This window comes from Bos taurus, chromosome 9, assembly GCF_002263795.3.
Source record: "Bos taurus isolate L1 Dominette 01449 registration number 42190680 breed Hereford chromosome 9, ARS-UCD2.0, whole genome shotgun sequence".
Taxonomy (NCBI): Eukaryota; Metazoa; Chordata; class Mammalia; order Artiodactyla; family Bovidae; genus Bos; species Bos taurus.
In genome coordinates, this window is record NC_037336.1 from 76,000,987 (window position 1) to 76,023,292 (window position 22,306).

General features: G+C 41.4%; 1 protein-coding gene across 2 annotated transcripts in view; it reads left to right on the top strand.

Moving 5' to 3' along the window:
* ARFGEF3 (ARFGEF family member 3) overlaps nucleotides 1-22,306 on the top strand; it is a 174,192-nt gene that overhangs the window by 35,132 nt on the left and 116,754 nt on the right. For both annotated transcript variants that reach the window (XM_002690274.6, XM_005210993.5), the window contains exons 3-4: nucleotides 8,945-9,026; nucleotides 13,084-13,215. In XM_002690274.6, coding sequence (XP_002690320.1) covers nucleotides 8,945-9,026; nucleotides 13,084-13,215 — 214 coding nt within the window. The remainder of the gene's footprint in view (nucleotides 1-8,944; nucleotides 9,027-13,083; nucleotides 13,216-22,306) is intronic.

Genomic DNA, 22,306 nt, shown 5'->3' on the forward strand with positions numbered 1-22,306 from the left:
GTGTAAGGTAACAACCTCATTGTAGTTTTGAATTTCTCCAATAGTTAGTGATGTTGAGTATCTTTTCATGTGCCTCTTAGCCATCTGTATGTCTTCTTTAGAGAAATTTAGGTCTTCCTATTTAGGTCTTCCATCTTCTATTTAGGTCTTCCATCCAATTTTTGATTGGATTGTTTTTTTGATTTTGAGCTGCATGAGACTATTTGTATATTTTGGAGATTAAGCCCCTGTCAGCTGCTGCTTTTGCAAATATTTTCTCCAGTTCTGAGGGTTGTCTTTTCGTTTCGTTTATGATTTCCTTTGCTGTGCAAAAGCTTTTAAGTAAGGGTAGAGTGAATTGGGGGCTTCCCTGAAGGCTCTGATGATAAAGAATCTGCCTGCAATGCCGTAGGCCCGGGTTTGATCCCAGGGTTGGGAGGATCCCCTGGAGGAGGGCATGGCAACCCACTCCAGTATTCATGTCTGGAGAATTTTATGGACATGACTGACACTACTGAGAAGCAGCAGGATGAATTGGGAGACTGGGACTGACATATACACACTACTGTGTATAAAACAGATAAATAAGGAGAACCTAGTGTATAGCACAGGGAACGCTATGCTCTGAAGTGACCTAAATGGGAAGGAAGTCCAAAAAAGGGGGATATGGGTATGCATATATCTGATTCACTTTGCGGTATAGCAGAAATAACATTGTAAAGCAACTATACTTCAATAAAATTTTTAAAAATATTTTCTTCAGATTATATCCATCTACTCTAGAGTTATTAAAATTAATACAAATATAAAATATTAATACAAAGAAAATGAAAGCTCCTCTATGCCACTGTCTGGACACACCCATCATCAGCATTCAGCCCAGCTCTTTCTTAGGTAGTGCCCTAATTGATTTTCATAGCTGCGTCTCTCTGGATTGTTTGGATTTTGTAATGTACATGTAGGCCATTTATAATGAAATATAAAAAAGGTATATTTTGGGAGAAAGTAGGAGCACAACCGTGGGCTTCCCAGGTGGCAGAGTGGTAAAGAATCTGCCTGCCAATGCAGGAGACACACGAGACAGGGATTCAATACCTGGAGTAGGGAATGGCAACCCACTCCAGCATTCATTCCTGGAAAACTCTGTGGATGGAGGAGCCTGGCGGGCTACAGTCCACAGGATCATGAAGAGTCAGAGACAACTGAGCACACAGACATGAACATAACTGTATGATTTAGGATTTTCTTAAAAGTTGTATTGAAATATAGTTGATTTATGATGTTGTGTTAGTTTCAAGTGAACAGCAAAATGATTCAGGTATACATCTGTATATTCTTTTTCAGATGCTTTTCCCTTATGGGTTATTACAAGATAGTATAGTTCCCCGTGCTATACAACAGAACCTTGCTGATTATCTATTTAAGATTCTTTTTAACAGTGTATCCTGTAAAATTATGCACATTCAAGCCTTCCCAATATATAGAAAATAGCAGTTTCATATGTTCTACTTAATAATTGCAATAGGCTTGCCAAGGCATCTCAAAATCCTGCAGAAGTGGGATTTTATGTTGTTCACAGTTGTATCCCTCAGACCTAGAACAGTTCCTGAAGGAGGAATCTAATCTTTGTTGTTCAATATAGAGTTTACTGATGAAGATGATATGCAGATGACACTACCCTTATGGCAGAAAGTGAAGAGGAACTCAAAAGCCTCTTGATGAAAGTGAAAGCAGAGAGTGAAAAAGTTGGCTTAAAGCTCAACATTCAGAAAACGAAGATCATGGCATCCGGTCCCACCACTTCATGGGAAATAGATGGGGAAACAGTGTCAGACTTTATTTTTCTGGGCTCCAAAATCACTACAAATGGTGACTGCAGCCATGAAATTAAAAGACGCTTACTCCTTGGAAGGAAAGTTATGACCAACCTAGATAGCATATTCAAAAGCAGAGACATTACTTTGCCAACAAAGGTCCGTCTAGTCAAGGCTATGGTTTTTCCTGTGGTCATGTATGGATGTGAGAGTTGGACTGTGAAGAAGGCTGAGCGCTGAAGAATTGATGCTTTTGAACTGTGGTGTTGGAGAAGACTCTTGAGAGTCCCTTGGACTGCAAGGAGGTCCAACCAGTCCATTCTGAAGGAGATCAGCCCTAGGATTTCTTTGGAAGGAATGATGCTAAAGCTGAAACTCCAGTACTTTGGCCACCTGATGCGAAGAGTTGACTCCTTGGAAAAGACTCTGATGCTGGGAGGGATTGGGGGCAGGAGGGGAAGGGGACGACAGAGGATGAGATGGCTGGATGGCATCACTGACTTGATGGACGTGAGTCTGAGTGAACTCCAGGGGTTGGTGATGGACAGGGAGGCCTGGCGTGCTGCGATTCATGGGGTCGCAAAGAATCGGACACAACTGAGCGACTGATCTGATCTGAGGAGTGAAAATAGAAATAAAAGAGAAACAATTTAACTGCACTGCAGAAAAAAATCAAAGAACTAGTTCAGTTCCAATTGGCTCCATGAATTGGCTCTGGCAAAAGCTTAGTCAATGAAAATTCATCAGCGTTGATACAAACTGTTGAAAGCATCAGTATTCATAAACACAAATAATAACATCTCGAATGTCACAACAGGGGGCTGAAAACCTTCTGTACTCAAACTAGGAAAAGTGATGGCTGTCATTGAACCCAGCAGCTAGATCCCAAACCGGATGTATCCCATTCATCCAAACTGTGTGTACCTTTTCATAACTGCATTCCAACCATCAAATGTGACACACTGTTCCATGAACGACCTGCACAGTAAGGTTATTTATTTATTCAATACCCATCCCATTCTGGTGGGCACCGGGATTGTTCTTTGTAGAGTAGTGTGGCATACACCACAGGCAATGGGGAGTTGTCTGCTGGCAGAGGCCAAAGAACAGGGGTTTTGAGGACAGATGGTCTAAATTTAAATCACAGCTCTAATAAGTCAGACAGAGAAGAAGACATCCCTTATATGTGGAATCTAATAAGGAAGGATTCAAATGAACTTATAAAACAGAAAGAGACTCACAGACTTAGAGAACAAACTTATGGTTGCTGGTGAGAAGGGATGAGAGGAAGGGATGAGGAGTTGGGGAGTTGGATGGACTTAAAATGGATAACCAAAAAGAACCTACTGTGTAGCACAGGGAATTCTGTTCAATGTTATGTGGCAGCCTGGATGGGAGGGGAGTTTGGGGGAGAATGGATACATGGCAGCTGAGTCCTTTTGCTGTTCACCTGAAACTACCACAACACTCTTAATTAGTTATACCCTGATACAGAATAAAAAGTTGAAGAAAAACCTGTTTAAAAAATATGTAAATTACAGCCCTGTCATTTACAAACATGTGACCTTGGACAGGAAATCTAACCTCCCTTAGTTTTGTTGATAATTAAATCTCTTCATAATAAGATAGTCAGTATGATAATATGAACAGGTACTTGGGATTTACAGGTCACTGATGTTCCATCAGAGCTGTGGTTATATGTGAAGGAATCCAGACAGTTATTCAATGATCAAATGGCTTTGATCATAGAATCCTAGAATTATAGAGCCTCAGCAGACCTCAGAAATCTAAGGTATCTTTTTGCTCCATCCCAGGCAGTGCATCAAAAAAGAGTCAACCTAAAACTTGCAAATGTATTTGGTGTTACATGAAGCTCATTTTTGTGCTTATATTTAAAGGTAATATTTGATAAATCTAACTTTCCCCCATTCACCTATTTGAATTTCCCTCTGTCCATTGTTATCTTGGCCCAATAAAGCTGGTCTGTGAACTGTGACAACACAGTTAAAGAGATAGGCTTAGTGTCCTCGCCATGACCAGACACTGTCACGGGATGATGTCTGCCTTGTGCGTGTGCAGAGCTGCTAATCATTCTTCTTTAAGAAATAATGACATGCCAGGGCATGAAACCTGGGGCCACCATCTTTATTCAATTAGGCCAGCATGAACTTGCACATGCCCATGCATAAAGAATAATCCCTTCGTGTAACTGAATGTTGGTTTTGGTGTGCCTGTTCCCCAATGAGGCAGCATCTAGAAGGATCAAAAGGCGATTTATTCCAAAACAGTCTGTGCAAAGGGGCCCGAGTGTGTGCCACGTTGCATCTTCATTATACATTTCATCCTGAGACCCAATTAACAAGCCTGTTATTCTTTTATTAAAATCACTTAAAAATTAAGGCAGAAGGATTTTTATGATACCAGAGAGCAAGCCGTGTAATCAGCTGGGCCCCACATGTGTTCGTTTCCTGTTACAGTCCTGATTTGAGGCTCATGATACTAATTTAGGGGGTTGCTGGGGCTGAGAGGCCATGAATCCTGACATTTGTCAACCCCCTCAGCACACATCAACACACCCACCCACACCAACACACACACCCACCCCCACACATACCACCACACCCCCCACCCCATATACACCCCCCTCTCTCTCTCCCTTGTTTCAGGGCTCAGTGTAACAGTACTTCAAAGCTTTTCATCCTACTAGGACTGAGCCCAGGGAACCCGGCCTCTTCTCTGACACACAGAAGTTTCTGTCTTGTTGGGCAGGTCCTTTCTCCTGAAAGCAGAAGCTCTTAACTTGGGATCGATGTGGAGTTAGAGTTTGGGGGAACCTATGTATGTGCTCAGTCACTTCAGTCATGTCTGACTCTTTGCGACCCTATGTATGGACTGTAGCCCACCAGGATCCTCTGTCCATGGTATTCCCCAGGCAAGAATACTAGAGTGGGTTGCCGTGTCCTTCTCCAGGGGATCTTCCCGACCAGGGATCTAACTCTTATCTCCTGCACTGCAGGTGGATTCTTTACCACTGAGCCACCAGGAAAGCCCAGGGGAAGGGGGAGAACTATGAATCCCCTGAAATGATTCGTATACTTACCTAGGAAGAGGATCTTTTTGTGTTCATGATTGAGAAAAGATTAAGAAATGGAACTATTCTAGCTTTGCTCTCATCTTTTGACACCAAAGGGTATTGGAAGAAACTTGGTCTTGGGAGTGAGATGGATTTCTGTTCGGATTGTTTCCAGTAGATTTTAGCTGTGTAACCTTGGGCAGGCTATCAAATCTCTCTGAAACTCTATTTTCTCAAATATGAAACAAGGGTAAGAATGCCCATTTTAAGATTGAAGTGACTGGTAGATTTAATCACAAAACAATAAGTAATTTTTATTCCTTTTCCTTCTATGCATAAAATGAAAGAAAATATCTGTTCTATCTTGTTCCTTGTTGGGTCTTTTCATGACAGTGCTTTGCACATAGCAGACTCTCAATTGTTACTTGGATGGATAACTGGATGGATGGAGTGCTTTGGTTTGGTACCTGGATGAACTCCCTCTGTCTGCTTCCTTAAAGCACTGATTTTCTAAGAGAAAACTTGGTGCTACAATTGGCCTTGCTTAGACCCCTGCAAGACCCATGCTCCATGTCCTATGCAAAAATCTTTCTGGATACTACAACAAGATTGGATCTTGTTATCCTGTGCTTTAAATCATGGTCTCTGCTGGGCCTTTGTCTATATCAGGGCTGGGCAAACTAGCCGGCAGACCAAATCTGGCCTGTTGCCTGTTTTTGGAACGTAGCCATGCTCATTTATCAACATGTTGTCTATGACAGGTTTGGGCTATGGCAGAGTTGAGTAATGAGCACAGAGATCATATGGTCTTCAATGCTTGATGTAATTTTTATCAGCCTCTTTTTCCATAAAAAGTTCTCCAATCCTTGATACACATTTTGTGTACTGCAGGATTGGTCTTAAGTGCTTCTTCTATGGATTGTGAAGCTAAAATTTAATAGTTAAGTGTCTTGACTAAGATTGCACAACTTTAGAATTGTTAAGGTTTCAATCCAGATCTGTGTGATTCCACAGCCCATAGTTTTTCCACTAAATGATGATACCTTGCAGTAAGACCAAATCCTAGCCGAACCAATTACATCTTCCAGTTCTTCTTGATGACCATGACTGGCTTGGGGAGCAGTTCAGTGGTGTTCCCTGGAATCATGGTGGGACCTGGTAGTGCTGGCATTTATCAGTAGTCTAGTTCCAATTTGCAGTACAAATGGTGTGAGTTTAGAAGTAGGTAAGAGAGGGTGATGAGGATTTCAAGGACTAATACAGTCAATGGCAGAGCAGTATGGGCATGCTGCAGTTTATCTGCACACATACTACTACTCCCCAGAGCTCAGGGGTTTCAGCATTCTAGGAAGATCTTGTTACTGCTGAATGTGGCATCCACTCTTGTTTGATGCCTTGGTGAGAAATATGTAATATTTGTGCATTTTCAGCACACAGCCACTCAATAGAGACTGTCCCTGCTCCAGGCTATGAGACTATAGGAGTTTTGGACCTCCTTGTCTGCCCACAGCTACCATGCCCTCATTGGCAGATCTGACTGCAAAAATTTGAGATAAAGTTCTTTCACAGTCAGTTAATCCTGGTGGAAATTTGATTGTTTCAAGGATTTACAGATGAGCCTCTATAGTTCTGTTAGTACTCAATCAGCCCATTATTAGGGGCTTCCCAGGTAGCACAGTGGTGAAGAATTTGCCTGCCAGTGCAGGGAACACGAGACATGGGTTCGATCCCTGCAGCATGAAGATCCCCTCCAGTAGGAAATGGCAACCCACTCCAATATTCTTGCCTGGAAAATTCCACGTACAGAGAAGCCTGGAATGCTACAATCCATGGGGTTGCAAAGAGTCGGACATGATTGGGCACGAACACAACAGGCCCATTATTAGTGATTCTCACTTGACTTTCACACTTCCAATTAATTTTTCCAAGCTTATAAACTGGTTATGATTAAGCAACAGAAATAAAATTGGGAAAGTTAGCTATTCCTGCTTTTGCTTGACTGCATAGCAATGCTTGCCTTATAACCGAGACAAACGGTAATAGCGAGAAAATTATAGCCACCCAACTGGAAGTGACCCCGTTGGGTAATTTATCCACCTATCAAAGGTTGTACTAATGAAAAATTGTTATACTGTGAAACAACTGTCATATAAAATGGGGTACTGTAACTTTGGGTTAGTAAGGGGACACTGACAAAGATCAGGAAGGCAAAATGTTCATTCTGATAGTCTGGTTTTTTCTTTGTGGCCGGCATTAGGGGGAGTGTCTGGGTCTGTCTCGATCTGTCATGGAGCTGCTGATGGAGGATTCCACGAAAAAAACTGCAGGGTGGACAGGAAGGAATCGGAGCTATAATTAACTTTCTGTTTCCTTGTGTTCTACATCAGTGATGCTTTTCCCCTAAAGACGAAATCGTGTAATCTTACCCTGTGGCTTTCACAGTCTCTAAAGTCAATGACTCTTTCGGTCTATGCTGAAAATATAAAAGAGATAAAATGAGGCTGCTCTGATTTAAGTGAGGGTGGAGAAGCCTGGTAAAATTAAGTAACATTTCATTTGTTGTGCCAGTGTAAGTCTGTGGGGAAATAATGGGTTGATTAAAATTCTTGGTCTGTTGTTTAATTATTTAGAGTGAATGCTTCTTACAGAAAAACAGGTTTTTCTTTGTAGTCCTCTTGGTTTATTCCTGATATATTTTAGTGCCCAGTTATTTTTTTCTTAAGCTTCAAAATATGCAAGTAGCTTTCAAGCTTTTTTTGTTTTTGTCTTTCACTTGATGTCAGGTACTTCTCATGGGTCCAAGCTGTTGGTGGTTTGATTGTATTTCTGCTTTGAAAACACGTTTATTAAGCCCCATCACAAAATTTAGGTCACCCTCATGGTGACTAAAGAGCTAATTCAAAAATTATAGGTGGAGCTTCCCTAATGGCTCAGTGGTAAAGAATCCCCCTGCCAACGTAGATGTGGGTTTGACCCTCGGTCCAGGAGGATCCCACATGCCGTGGGGCAACAAAGCCTGTGCTCCACAGCTGTTGAGCCATGCTCTCGAGCCTGGGAGCTGCAACTACAGAGCCCACGCGCCACAGCTACTGAAGCCCACTCGCCTAGCGCCAGTCTTTTGCAGCAAGAGAAGCCACAGCAATGTGAAGCCTGCACACCACAACTAGAGAGTAGCCTCCACTTGCTTCAACAAGAGAAAAGCCCGTGCAGCAATGAAGACCTGCTGCTGCTGCTGCTGCTAAGTTGCTTCAGTCGTGTCCAACTCTTTGCAACCCCGTAGATGGCAGCCCACCAGGCTCCCCCGTCCCTGGGATTCTCCAGGCAAGAACACTGGAGTGGGTTGCCATTTCCTCCTCCAATGCATGAAAGTGAAAAGTCAAAGTGAAGTCACTCAGTCGTGTCCGACTCTTAGCGACCCCATGGACTGCAGCCTACCAGGCTCCTCCGTCCATGGGATTTTCCAGGCAAGAGTACTGGAGTGGGGTGCCATTGCCTTCTCCAAATGAAGACCTAGCACAGACAAAAATAAATATGTAAAATTTTTAAAAAGGTACAGCTGATTAAGAAACACTTTGAATTGGGGAGAAATTGACAAGTGTATCAAATTTCAATTTATATTGATGAGGCAGAGTAGTCCAGGTGATGATGCCCTCACTTGCTAGGTCGGGGAGAGGCCTGAGCAAAGGCATAGAAATCTATATAAACAGTGCTTTCTAGGGTTACACACCCCAGGTGTACTGAATACAGTTAATTATATTACTTTGGGAAAGAGCAAGGCATGTTCATGGACTGGTAAGGGACTTACCATGTGATGACTAGTTCACCAAAACAATTGTTTGAGTCCTTGTGTGTGTTTTCTCTATAGCTATCTCAAGAAGGCGAGCTGCTGGTACGCTATGATTTCTGCACGGCATTTTTGCTGTTTTTTTCTTTTTTTTTTCACTCCAGGTACAGTTTCATTACTGGTCATAGTTCAGTGTACATGTGTGGTGGCATTTGAGGGTGGGTGTGTAGGCTTGCATCCTTTGGCTGCCAGCCTTGCTGAGCTCACATATGGTCCTTATTTATGTGTTGCCAGGGAGAAATGCCTGCTGCCCCTCCAGTTGGCTTTGGAATCCAAGAATGTGAAGCTGGCTCAACATGCCTTGGCAGGGATACAGGTACAGTATACAATACATCCTGTGCGTACCCCAACAGGATGAGAGAAATTGACAGACCACCTTGGCATTGAAAGAGCAAATAGTTACCATTCTAAATTGTAGCTGTTTAAAGACCCCAACAGAAATTGACTGAACTGTGTAATAACCAGAGAGGATAACGATTTTCTTTTCTTGACCAGCATTTCTCTGTGTACAGCGTTATCTTGCTGAGTATATATGGTCAGACACTGACTCTTGGAGACTATGCTAAGCCCACATAGCAATGAAATATTTTTTATGACATCTAACTTTTAGGAGAGTAAGGGACTCCAAGAAAGACACCTCAAGTTCTGTACCAGTCAGATCTTAAATGCATCCAGCATCTGTGGTTCTGTGTCACGAGCAATAGTGGTAAGCTGGAATGATTTTGGTTTGTCTTCTAGTCTACAGTTAAGTTGGTGAATGTTTTGTTTCCAGAACGAGATTGGGAAGAAAAAAGAAATTTTGTCTAATCAGAAAAGTCAGATTGCACAAATACACTTCCTTCTCTGAGCATTTGTTCATTCTGTTTTGCACCATATGTAGTAAGTCTAATTCCAAAGGTGCAGAGTTGTTGGCTGTATAAATACATTGACTTTTTAAAAAGGATTTTTAAAATTGGAATAAATTGCTTTATATGTTGTGTTAGTTTCTGCATACAGTGAAGTAAATCAGTCATATGTATACATATATCCCCTCCCTCTTGGACCAGCCTCCACCCCAACCCCTCATTCCACCCCTCTGGGTCATCGCAGAGCACTGAGCTGAGCTTCCTGTGCTTCATAGCAGCTTCCCACTAGCTATTTTACACATGGATAAAGGTGTGGTGCACACACAACAGAATATTATTCAGCTACTAAAAGGAACAAAATGGGGTCATTCATAGAGATGTGAATGAACCTAGAGTCTGTCATACAGAGTGAAGTCAGCCAGAAAGAGAAAAGCAAATGGCATATATCAATGCATATATGTAGAATCTAGAAAAATGGTACAGATAAACACTGACTTCTTAAGGGGTTTGGTGGCTGAGTGACAAGTGCTGTGGAGTTCAACCCTGCAGGGGATTCTTCCAGCATGGCCATGGATTGGTAGCATTGGTGGATATCTTTTCACATTACTGTTTCATAGTTTGCTCTTTAAGTTTAGAGAGGTCTCCAATATGTTTTCAGTGTCAATAAATATGAAAGAGTAAGAAAATTATGACTGTTTTTCCCTTAGCAGATTCTAATTAGAGAATGTATATTTCAATATGCAGTAACATTAGAAATTTTTAAACATTAAAAAAGTTAAACAGTTATTAAAAACTCTTTGCTTTTCTCCAAAGTAACTGTGAAAATGAATAGAAGTTTGTTTGAACCTGCCACTTATGTTCTCTTTTCTCTAGTATTACAGAGATTTTCCATTTAGTGTTTGTTTTTTTTTTTAACCCTCAAACTCTGTAAGTTACAACCTCATGTTTTCATGGGAACTTCACTGACATGGGGGGCTGGGCATCTTCCTCTCAGCGTCCCTTGTGACCTCTCATTAACGAGTGAAGTTCGCTCAGTCTTGTCCGACTCTTTGCCACCCCATGGACGATACAGTCCATTGAATTCTCCAGGCCAGAATACTGGAGTGGATAGCCTTTCCCTTCTCCAGGGGATCTTCCCAACCCAGGGATTGAACCCAGGTCTCCCGCATTGCAGACAGATTTTTTTACCAGCTGAGCTACAAGGGAAGCCCAAGAATACGGAAGTGGGTACCCTATCACTTCTCCAGCGGATCTTTCTGACCCAGGAATTGACCTGGGGTCTCCTCCATTGCAGGCAGATTTTTTACCAACTGAGTTAACAGGGAAGCCCCCCACCATAAACTTTTAAGGCTTTTTTTTTTTTTTTAGAGTTTTCTAGTCTTTATTACTTAAAAAAAAAAAACAGGGTTTTGTATATGAACTAACTCTGGGCTGCCCTGCATAGTCAAAAATTTCTTTTGAGTGGACACTTCTGAGATATTGTGGGTTCAGTCCCCAATCACTGCAATAACGCAGTTATTACCGTAGAGTGAGCCACATGGATTTTACATTTTCCCAGTGCATATAAAAGTTATGTTTATACCATACCGTAGTCTCTTAAGTGTGCAGTAGCATTATGTCTAAAAAAATGTACATACCTTAACTAAAAAATACTTTCTTGTAAAAGAAAATGCTAACATCATCTGAGCCTTCAGCCAGCTATAGTAGTAACATCAAAGAGCACTGATTGCAGATCATTATAACAAATAGAGTAAAAATAAAAAAGTTTGAAATATTGCAAGAATTACCAAAATGTGACAACAGAGACACTATGTGAGTAAATACTATTGGAAAAATGGTGCCAGTAGACTTAACTGACACACAGGTGCCACAGCCCTTCAGTTTATAAAGAAACATGATACTTGTGAAGGGCAATAAAGCTAAGTGCAGTAAAATGAGGTACAGCTGTATAGATGAATTCAGGGAGTCCTAAGAAGAAGGTTTGAAATATGTGTTTTCTGGATCTGCAGTGACATTCAGCTAAAAGAGGGAGTCATTACCCTGGATGAATCAGAATTCCAAAAATTCTTCATGGTTGCAACCCCATGCTGCATTGGACAAGGACAGATTTAATAGGGATAAATATAAAATCCATCCTACTCTGGGGTCTCAAAAATCAATTGCCTCAGGACAGATTGGGGAAGAACAGCTTAATTGCAGCCCTTGAGAATGAGGTTTCTGCGTGAATCAGCGTAAAATGTGCTGTGACTTACAACTAAGCTAATTTGATCTGAGAGTGTGATTAAACTTCCGTATTACTGTTTTTTATTTGTTTTTTGGTTTGATTTTAAGCAGTAAACACACTTAATTGTCTCACACAACTAGAATTCTAGAGGTAAACAATTCCAGGTTTGAAATAGGGCAATGGCCACCAAAGACTGCATTTCTTTCACTCTTGCCATCTTTTTATTGTTATTATTTTTAAAAGACTATTTTAGAGCAGTGTTAGCTTGACAGTAAAATTGAAAGGAGGGTGCAGAGATTTCCCACATACTCCTTCTCTCTACACATGCATAGCCTCACCCATCATCACTCCCGGAATGATACTTTTTTAAAAAAAATAAAACCAACGATGAGGCTACATTGACACGTCCTAATCACCCAGAGTCCATATGTTCACCTTAGCATGCACCTTTGGGTGCTCCTGCTCACTGCTGTCAGACCCTTAAAGTGTTAAATTCACTGGAGGCCAGTTGAGGAGGAAAGTGTCTGTGAAACCATGTTATGTGGAGAACGTTTGATGACATCCATGGAGGTTTAGTGTGAAGAAGAGATTTAGGTGGAGTTCATCGCTGATCAGGTATGTTAGAAACTTAATCTGTGTGGCTCCAGGTACAACTAGGGCATACAAGTTTTAGGCAGGGAGGGTTTGGTTCAATTCATAAAGAATTTTATGAAAAATGAGTTGTTTTCAAGTAGAGGAGTGCTGTCCTGGGAGATGTAATGCCTTCTGGGAAACCTCATGAAAATGACCGTCTTCTTGTTTAGGTTTTTGTGGGATTGATTTTCTGATGAAAATATATTAAGATTTGTACCTTTGTGAATAATTCCTGGGTAAATGATAGCTCACATTAGGAAGTACAAATATGAACAATCAACCTGTGTATAAAACCTCCTTTCCTGTGACAAAGCTTCATTCAGAAAGGGTGTATGCGAACATGCCTGTCGTGAGAAGCTGGATTCCCCTTGGCACATTCATCCTCCATCCCTACCCACCAAACGACTTATTTGGCTACCACATTAGAATTTCACTTCATAAAATGTACAGTAAATTATCTAATAACAGGAAAAACCCTTTGCCAAAAACCATTTACCAAAGGCATGATGCATTTTTCTTTTTAATGGCACAGAGCGGAAACTCCTTCCTAATGGCCTCCAGCTACGTGCCTCCCGAGTAAGAAACGTTATCCGTCCTACATACTGGGCTACAGCAGAATAAGGCAGCAGGGGAAAGCCTGTCTGTGATCACTGTCTTGTGCCTCTTTACAGAAGCTCCTGGCGGAAGAGAGGTTTGTATCCATGGAAACGGACTCTGATGAGAAGCAGCTGCTCAATCAGATCCTGAACGCTGTGAAAGTGACGCCTTCCCTCCACGAAGACCTGCAGGTGGAAGTGATGAAGGTGGGTTTGACGCACTCCCAGTTTGCGTCACTGTGATGGAAACAAATTGCTGACCCTCATTGTTATCTTAAAGATGCCTCTATGTGGTGGTCATTTGGACTATATGATTATCATCCTTGCTTGTGGTCCCCCAGAATAACCTTGATTGTTGAACAGAAATGACAACTAAGTAAAAAGGTTTACTTGGTTTACAGATTTCAACAAGTCTGTAAGATTTTTGGCCTGATCCTGCGTATCAAATGTTGTTAAATATATTTATGCCCTTTGAGAGAAGGTATAGGAAATAGATTCATGACCTTTTGAGAAAATGTACAGGAGTAGTTCCAGCTTGGGGTAGACCTGATCATTCTGGGCATTCTGCCTGCCTGTATATGTTAAAACAAAGCAAAAACCTAATGATATATATTAATGCTATGTAGAATAGTCAATTTAAGGAAAGGAAGATCATCCTTTGAAGCCATATCAGAATCTCATCTTTATTTCCATCCTCACATTCTGTGAACTTTATCTCCCTCATTCTAATTACCATCTCCCTTTGTGGGGTGGCATCTCTCTCTCCCCTTTTCCCTTTTTCCCTTCCATTGGGAGCCTCTTATACAGACTCAGGGGTGTGTTGTATCCCGTAAGTGAACAGTGAGTTGGGCAGAAAAGGATGGAAATCTCTAGCCTAGAATAACACCTTGGTCAGAGTAGCACAGCTGGAGCCCATGAGCTGGACACAACATCTGTCCATTTCCTCCCTAGAGGAGTATGTACAGAGAAGTGTGTAAGCATAGTTGGTGTCATATAGTGGTTGATTTCTTCCTAGAAAGGCACTGGTGGATTTTCATCTTTGATAAGAGATATCAGTCTTTTACCTCTCAGTTTCTCTATTGAGAAAAGATCAACTTCAATCATGGCATTGTCTTAATGTCCTGGGTCTCACCTTAGCCCTATTGGTGGGTAATTTAGTATAGTGATTCAGACTTTGAAGCCAGGCTGTCTGGGTTTGAATACTTAATTTCTAGTTGGACTTCCTTGAACAGATTCCTGAACCACTCTGTGCTTTGGTCTCCTCATCTGGAGAATGGGGGAAATAGTTCAATTCAATCATTCAGTCGTGTCTGACTCTGCGACCCCAAGGACTGCAGCACACCAGGCTTCCCTGTCCATCACCAACTCCTGGAGCTTGCTCAGACTCATGTCCATCGAGTTGGTGATGCCATCTATCCATCTCGTCCTCTGTCATCCCCTTCTCCTCCTGCCTTCAATTTTTCCCAGCATCAGGGTCTTTTTCCAATGAGTCAGTTCTTCACATCATGTGGCCAAAGTATTGGAGTTTAAGCTTCAGCATCAGTCCTTCCAATGAATGTTCAGGAATGATTTCCTTGAGGATTGACTGGTTGGATCGCCTTGCAGTCCAAGGGACTATCAAGAGTCTTCCCCAACACCACAGTTCAAAAGCATCAATTCTTTGGCACTGAGCTTTCTTTATAGTCCAATTCTCACATCCATACCTGGCTACTGGAAAAACCATAGCTTTGACTAGATGGACCTTTGTCGGCAAAGTAATGTCTCTGCTTTTTAACGTGCTGTCATTGGTCATAGCTTTTCTTCAAAGGAAAAGCTTAGAAAAAGCTTTCTTCTTTTAATTCCATGGCTGCAGTCACCATCTGCAGTGATTTTGGAGCCCAAGAAAATAAAGTCTCTCTCTGTTTCCATTGTTTCCCCATCTATTTGCCATGCAGTGATTGAAACTGGATGCCATTATCTTCATTTTATGAATGTTGAGTTTTAAGCCATCTTTTTCAGTCTCTTCTTTCACTTTCATCAAGAGGCTCTTTAGTTCCTCTTCACTTTCTTCCATAAGGGTGGTGTCATCTCTGTATCTGAGGTTATTGATATTTCACCCAGCAATCTTGATTCCAGCTTGTGTTTCATCCAACCCAAAATAAGCAGGGTGACAATATACAGCCTTGATATACTCCTTTCCCAATTTGGAACCAGTCTGTTTTTTCATGTCTGGTTCTAACCATTGCTTCTTGACCTGCATACAGATTTCTCAGGAGGCAGGTTAGGTGGTCAGGTATTCCCATCTGTTTTAAGAATTTTCCACAGTTTGTTGTGATCCACACAGTCAAAGGCTTTGGTGTAATCAATAAAGCAGAAGTAGATGTTTTTATGGAACCCTCTTGCTTTTTTGATGATCCAGTGGATGTTGGCAATTTGATCTCTGGTTCCTCTGCCTTTCCTAAATCCAGCTTGAACATCTGGAAGTTCATGGTTCACATACTGTTCAAGCATGGCTTGGAGAATTTTGAGCATTATTTTGCTAGCGCGTGAGATAAGTGTAATTGTGTTGTACTTGAAACATTCTTTAGATTTGCCCTTCTTTGGGATTGGAATGAAAATTGACCTTTTCCAGTCCTGTGGTCACTGCTGAGTTTTCCAAATTTGCTGGCATATTGAGTGCAGCACTTTCACAGCATCATCTTTTAGAATTTGAAATAGCTCAGCTGGAATTCTGTCACCTCCACCTCACCTTCATCGGTGGGGGGTGGCGGGGGGGAATAGTAGTCCCTACCTAATAGGAGCGTTGTGAGGATTAAGTAAGTGATAGTTGTAAGGAATTTGGCACAGTATCTGGCCCAAAGCAAGTTCTTTAGAAGTGCTGTTTGTTACTTCTTCTATTCCTATTACTTCTGCCATAACTAACTTGTGCTGCTGAGCCATCATCTCAGTGGGTGGGTCTAGGAGTATTCTTATACTCAGTGAACACTGAGAATGTCTGAGCTACCTAACCTTTAAGATCTCATTGTCTTTGCTGCTGCTGCTACTGCTAAGTCGCTTCAGTCATGTCCGACTCTGTGCGACCCCATAGACGGCAGCCCACCAGGCTGCCCCGTCCCTGGGATTCTCAAGGCAAGAGTACTGGAGTGGGTAGCCATTTCCTTCTCCAATGCATGAAAGTGAAAAGTAAAAGTGAAGTCACTCAGTCGTGTCCGACTCTTAGCAACCCCATGGACTGCAGCCTACCAGGCTCCTCCGTCCATGGGATTTTCCAGGCAAAAGTACTGGAGTGGGGTGCCATTGCCTTAACTGTCTTTAATTCTGGAATGTGTGGTTTTGCCTTATCCTTTGACACATGTTGGGCTGCTGTGCCTTCCTAGGAACCCAAGAGTAACCATCTCTAGATTTGTTTGACTTCTCCGCTACCTCTGTGCAACCATTGAGAGAGGCAAGGTCAGCAGCCATGTCTATCACTTTTACGACTTTCAGGTTAAGTCTGTTTATCCTTCTTCCACTAAAAGATCTCCAAATACCGAAGGTTGAGCGTTGATGTCACACTAAGAGACACACCTCACAGATTTCATATTATTCTGAAAATTCTCCCAGGAGTATAGCTTTTCATAGAATATAGGAATTTGCATTAAAAATTAAAATGCTAAAGTACCTATCCTTCTAGGAACTATGGAGGAACAGGATGTTTAATGGTTATGTCAACAGAAACACCTGTTTTGAAAACATACTTGCTTTCTAATTCCAGCCCAGTGGTACCTTCTGCCAGCCTTGCTGAAGACAGGAGTTGACACATGTTAGCTCTGCTGGAAACCCTGGAAAGCCAGTCTTTATGGACTTTCTAATGACACCATACTAGACAGTGGTACTTATAGTTAATGTCTGGAAATAGATCAAACATTGTCAGAAAAGAGGAAAACAATCGTCTGGGTTGCTATTCTTCACAATTAAGTTTCTGAAACTTTTAAAAAGAAGAGCGCCTTTGGTACATGCTTTTGTTTTTAGAAACTTTGTGAAAGTGAAAGTCGCTCAGTTGTGTTCAACTCTTTGCGATCGCCTGAACTGCAGCCTGCCAGGTTCCTCTGTCCATGGAATTCTCCAGGCCAGAATCCTGGAGTGAGTAGCCGTTCCTTTCTTCAGGGGATCTTCCCAACCCAGGAATTGAACTCCCGTCTCCCACATTGCAGGCGGATTCTTTACCAGCTGAGCCACCAGCTGCTAAGTCGCTTCAGTTGTGGCTGACTCTGTGCGACCCCATAGACGCCAGCCCACCAGGCTCCCCGGTCCCTGGGATTCTCCAGGCAAGAACGCTGGAATGGGTTGCCATTTCCTTCTCCGTCAACGAGCCACCAGAGAACCCCAAAAATACTGGAGTGGGTAGCCTATCCCTTCTCCAGGGGATCTTCCTGACCTAGGGATCGAACTGGAGTCTCCTACATTGCAGTTGGATTCTTTACCAGCTGAGCTAATGTTTTAAAAACTTAAACATTAGAATTGGGAAAAATAGATCAAGCTAGTTTTTTAGCATCAAATGAAACTTTGGAGAAGGTGGTCTGACTGTGAGAACCCACAGGTGAAAGTTCTGTGATCATTTCTGATTTCTGAGATTTAAATTACTTATTTGGGTATAAAGACATATACAAATGATAGCATTTGGGGCTTAGAAATAAGTTTTATACGCTTTCTCCATGCATCAGGAATTTCTATACCAACTTCAGTCATCCTTAGATGTGAGCACCCTTTTATCTTGTAATTCTGTAATGCTTGTCATGACCAAAGTAAAAAACTTTAACACAACAACTTGTTTTGCTAATATCATTACCACATGAAAATGCTTTTACCACGTTTTCTCCCCAAAGTAGAGACAGAGAGAAATAGAGAGAAATATGAATTGGATGAGTCCTCAGAGGAAATGACTGAATTCCATTACATATGGAGGATGTATTAACTTATTCTTGGTGTTTCTGCATAACTCATTCTGACAGTCAATGATCTAAACTAGATATTTCTTATAAAAATTGTCTAGTCATATTATAGCAATATATTTTAGGAAAATCTTTTAAAATGTGATATGGTAGACCTTTTCAAATGACGGTCAGAGTGTACTATTCAGGACAGGTAAAGCCACACCATGCAGTTTTTCTTTCTTTCCAAACATGGCACAGTACATTTTTATGACAAATCATAAGTCCTGTTTTTCAGGAAACTGTATTGTACATTTTACTCACATAATGCTATCTGCTAGTGTTTATAAACATAAGAAATTGAATCATGTCACATTCTTAGAAGTGTGCAGCAATTGTATTAAATTCCTGGGGAGAAAATAATATGGTTCCCTCTTTTAGAAACTTCCCTGAGATAAAACAGGAAGCAGCTAATAATTCACCCAGGATTATGATGGTAATGTTCTCATTAAGAAAGAAGGCTCTAGACTTTCAGTTGGAGGGTTCAGAAATGTCAGTGATGCTTGCTTCTGACAAATTTAATAGGGATGACGTTAGATCACTTAGTCTAGGAACTGTTCTATTGAATACATGGTTATACTATAGGAGGGGGAGAAAAGACAACTTTTATTTATTGAAATGGCCGTGGAATCCAAATAAAAATTTTATCACTGAGCACATAGAGTGTCAGACCTGCAGATAATCAGGAAGAGGGTTTCTCTGAAGATACATTACCTTTGAAATGGATTAGTAGATGGCAGGGAGCCAGTTAACATTTAGGTTTAATACTTATTTGCTTTGGTAACATTTTTCCTGTGGTGTGTGCCATTTCCATAAATGCCATGCAGACTTCATAGGAGCCAAGTACATAACTAATGACTTCTCTGACTAGAGCAATTAGGACTTTCCCCCCTACTTTCTGATGGATAATCTTTAGTGAGGTTATTAACTGCACAGCTGGCTGAGTCTTCAGCGACTGGAGGAACTGTGGCCCGCCTTCTGTGTCTCTCAGCGTGTCAGAGATGTGAGCTGCCTATCTGGGGAGGGCAGGCCGGCTTTGTCAGTAAGAAAGGATGTGATGCTGGATACTGAGCAAGCATTGGATGAATGTTCTGTCTTTAGATGTCTTATGTGTGTCTTTAGATAATATAATTGAATGTTGCTGAAATGCTTTACGTTTTCAAAGGAGAAATGACAGGGGCCAATTTCTTAACATTTATTATGCATTAGACACTCTGATGAATATATTCACACTAGGATCACACAGCTAGTGAAATGGCAGGACCGATATTCAAATTGTAATTCAGCCTGGGGCCAAACGTGAGCTCTTGAACAGTCTTCAAGACCTTGTCTACTGAGTTTATCCTGAAAGACACGTAATGATTCCCAGTACTGTTTCCATTTTATAGATGATTGAACAGAAAAGGTAAATTACAGGCTAATAAGGGGCAAAGCTCAGAATGGCTCAAAGTCCTGTGTTTTCTGTATCCTTCCATGACCATGTATTCCCTCACTAGTTCTGTGAGTTAGATTCAAATACAAAGGAAGAATCAAAGTCTCTTTCCCGTCAAATTAGCTTATGACTCAGTATGTGTGGTCATAGAGTTAGGGGACTGGAGAGAGAGAGTCATTTATCATTGAGGTGTTATATTTTATAACAAAATCCAAACAGACCTCTACAGAAAATGTAAAGGTGAGAGACTTGTGGAGGAGGCCCTCACTTTCTGTAGGGCTAGTGGATACGCTTCAGGATTTCCATTTAGAACTCTGGTCTTACTGGGTACCACCATGGCAGTCAGCACCTTGGTTTGAGAGTAAGAAAGAGGCCAAATGGAAGGACCATTTCTAAATCTCCTCTCAATAATATTTTAATAGCAGAGTCTTATATTTGGGCTGTTTACCCATATGGTTAGTTTTGATAGCCCTGATTCTGGGCATTTGGTCTTCTAGAGTATTTTATGGAAGGAAAGATCATTAGTAAAGTTTGAGAGTGAAATGGTTGGATTGTCCTGACTTCTCATAAGTGAGGAGAAATTCCTCCTTAATCTAAAATTACCAAGACACTTTAGAAGATCTGCATCAGTCTCTAGGATGAATAAAAAAATCCCGTTTGGTACGTTTAGAATGTACCGTTATTGGAGGTTAGCTATAGACTTACATAGTATTTCTGCACTTAATGCAAGAAAGTGTTTAAAACATGGGATTCTGTTAACTAAGTGTTCTCAAGTAGCCTTCTCTCTTCCTGCTGCTAAAATCAAATGTTGATACTCTTTTGCCTTTGTACATGTATAGAGAAAACTCTTGTTTTCCTCCCATGCTTCTTTACCCTTTGGCATGACTGCATTAAAAAGGCAATAAAAATACGTGAAAAAGTCAGAAGCAAATGTTGACAATATGTGTGATTTTCCATTAAATACTTTATGCATTATTTGTTTAGATGAAGATATTTTCACTTCATGAATTTCTCTTTTTTTTTAAAAGCAGGCACCACCATTTTCAAGTACCATGCCCTTTAATTTGAGAGCAGCTCTGCTAAGTATTTATAAAGTTTTCCCTGTGATTTTTGATTAAAGCAGGTGTAAATGCAGAGACTTGCAGTATTTACTGTGGATATTCAAAAATAGGCAGTGGGGACCTCCGCCACTATTTTCAGCATTTTTTCTGCAGATATTTGATTGCCTCCTGTCAGGCACTTGGCTTCCCTGATAGCTCAGTTCGTAAAGAATCTGCCTGCTATGCAGGAGACTCCGGTTGGTTCCTGGGTCAGGAAGATCCCCTGGAGAAGGGATAGGCTACCCACGCCAGTATTTTTGGGCTTCTCTGGTGGCTCAGCTGGTAAAGAATCTGCCTGCAATGTGGGAGACCTGAATTCAATCCCTGGGTTGGGAAGATCACCTGGAGAAGGGAACGGCTACCCACTGTAGTATTCTGGCCTGGAGAATTCCTTGGACTGTATAGTCCATGGGGTCACAAAAAGTCGGACACAACTGAGCGACTTTCTCTTCACTGTCAGGCGCTTGCCAGGCATGGAAGATCCCATAGTAAAGAAACAAAAAAAGAATCTTTGTGTGAATGCTAGTGATGGAGACAGAAACCAAAGAAATAGATAAGTACACATAAATTGTGATAAATATAAGGAAAGACAATTTAGAAAAGTGTATTTATCTTAAGGCATGCTGGAATGCAAGTGAAGAGGACAGAGAAGGTGATCATTAAGAAATGACATTTAAGGGACTTCCCTGGCAGTCCACTGGTTAAGAATATGCCTCGCAATTCAGGGGATGCAGATTCGATCCCTTGTCAGAGAACTTAAGATTCTACATGCCTTGGAGCATCTAAGCTCTGGAAGCAAAAGATGACACAGTGAAGATCCCACATGCCACAGCTAAGACCTGACGCAACCAAATAAGTAAATACTTTTTTTTTAAATGACATTTAAAACAGGTAAGATCTAAAGCATAAGATTAGGGTAGGTGAGAAAGATAGGGTTGGAAAAAGGGAAGGAAGAAAGGAACACTGTATTTGCTAGGATTCATTTCAGCTGAAACAAGGCAGGGATTTATTTTTCTTTTGCATTAGCTTAGGTCAGTATTGGCTGAACCCCATTATCAGAGATTCCTGTATCTTGGATTATGTTTCTCCAGCCTGTGGTCCACAAGGGCTCCCCATTTCCGGCCAGAATGTCCACACTCCAGACAACTGGCAGGAGGAAGGTGATGCAGGTCACTTCTGCTTCTGTCCCATTGGCCAGGACTTGGTCCTATGGCAGTAGTTGTAAGAAGCCTGGAAAGTGTAGTCTTTATTTTGGGCAGCCATGTGCCCAGAATGCTATTCTTGAAAAACATGGGGATAGTGTTGAGAGAGAACTGGCAGTCGGCCACCATCACTTATCACATGATACTCATAGTCTGGCTTCTCTCCCCCAGTTAGAAGCAGCTGGTGCATCCTCCCATCCACCACCTCCTGCTTTCTGCATCACGCTTTCCTCAGAGGGAGGGGGTGATGATGCATTCAGAGAGGTGTGAGGTTAGCTAAGGCTGAGGACTACCTGTCATGGCGTATTCAGGGAAACTGTGTTGTAATTTCTCCAACTAGTTAGTCCTAAACTCTTGACTCGGGCATAGTGGAAACTTTCACTAGTTAGTAAGTAAAAACTAATTACATACTGTTAGTATTGTTTTTATCACTCTGGTGCCTAACAGAGCATCTGGCACACAGCTTACTAATTGCTTGCTAATTTAGTTATTGACTAATGGAGGGAGGGAAACACATGTGGTAGTTTCAGTGGCCCACTGGGATAAATGACAAACAAAAGAAGCTAAAGCTGTGATTATAAATAATAACCTGAGTTCAAAGATGAGAAAGATCAA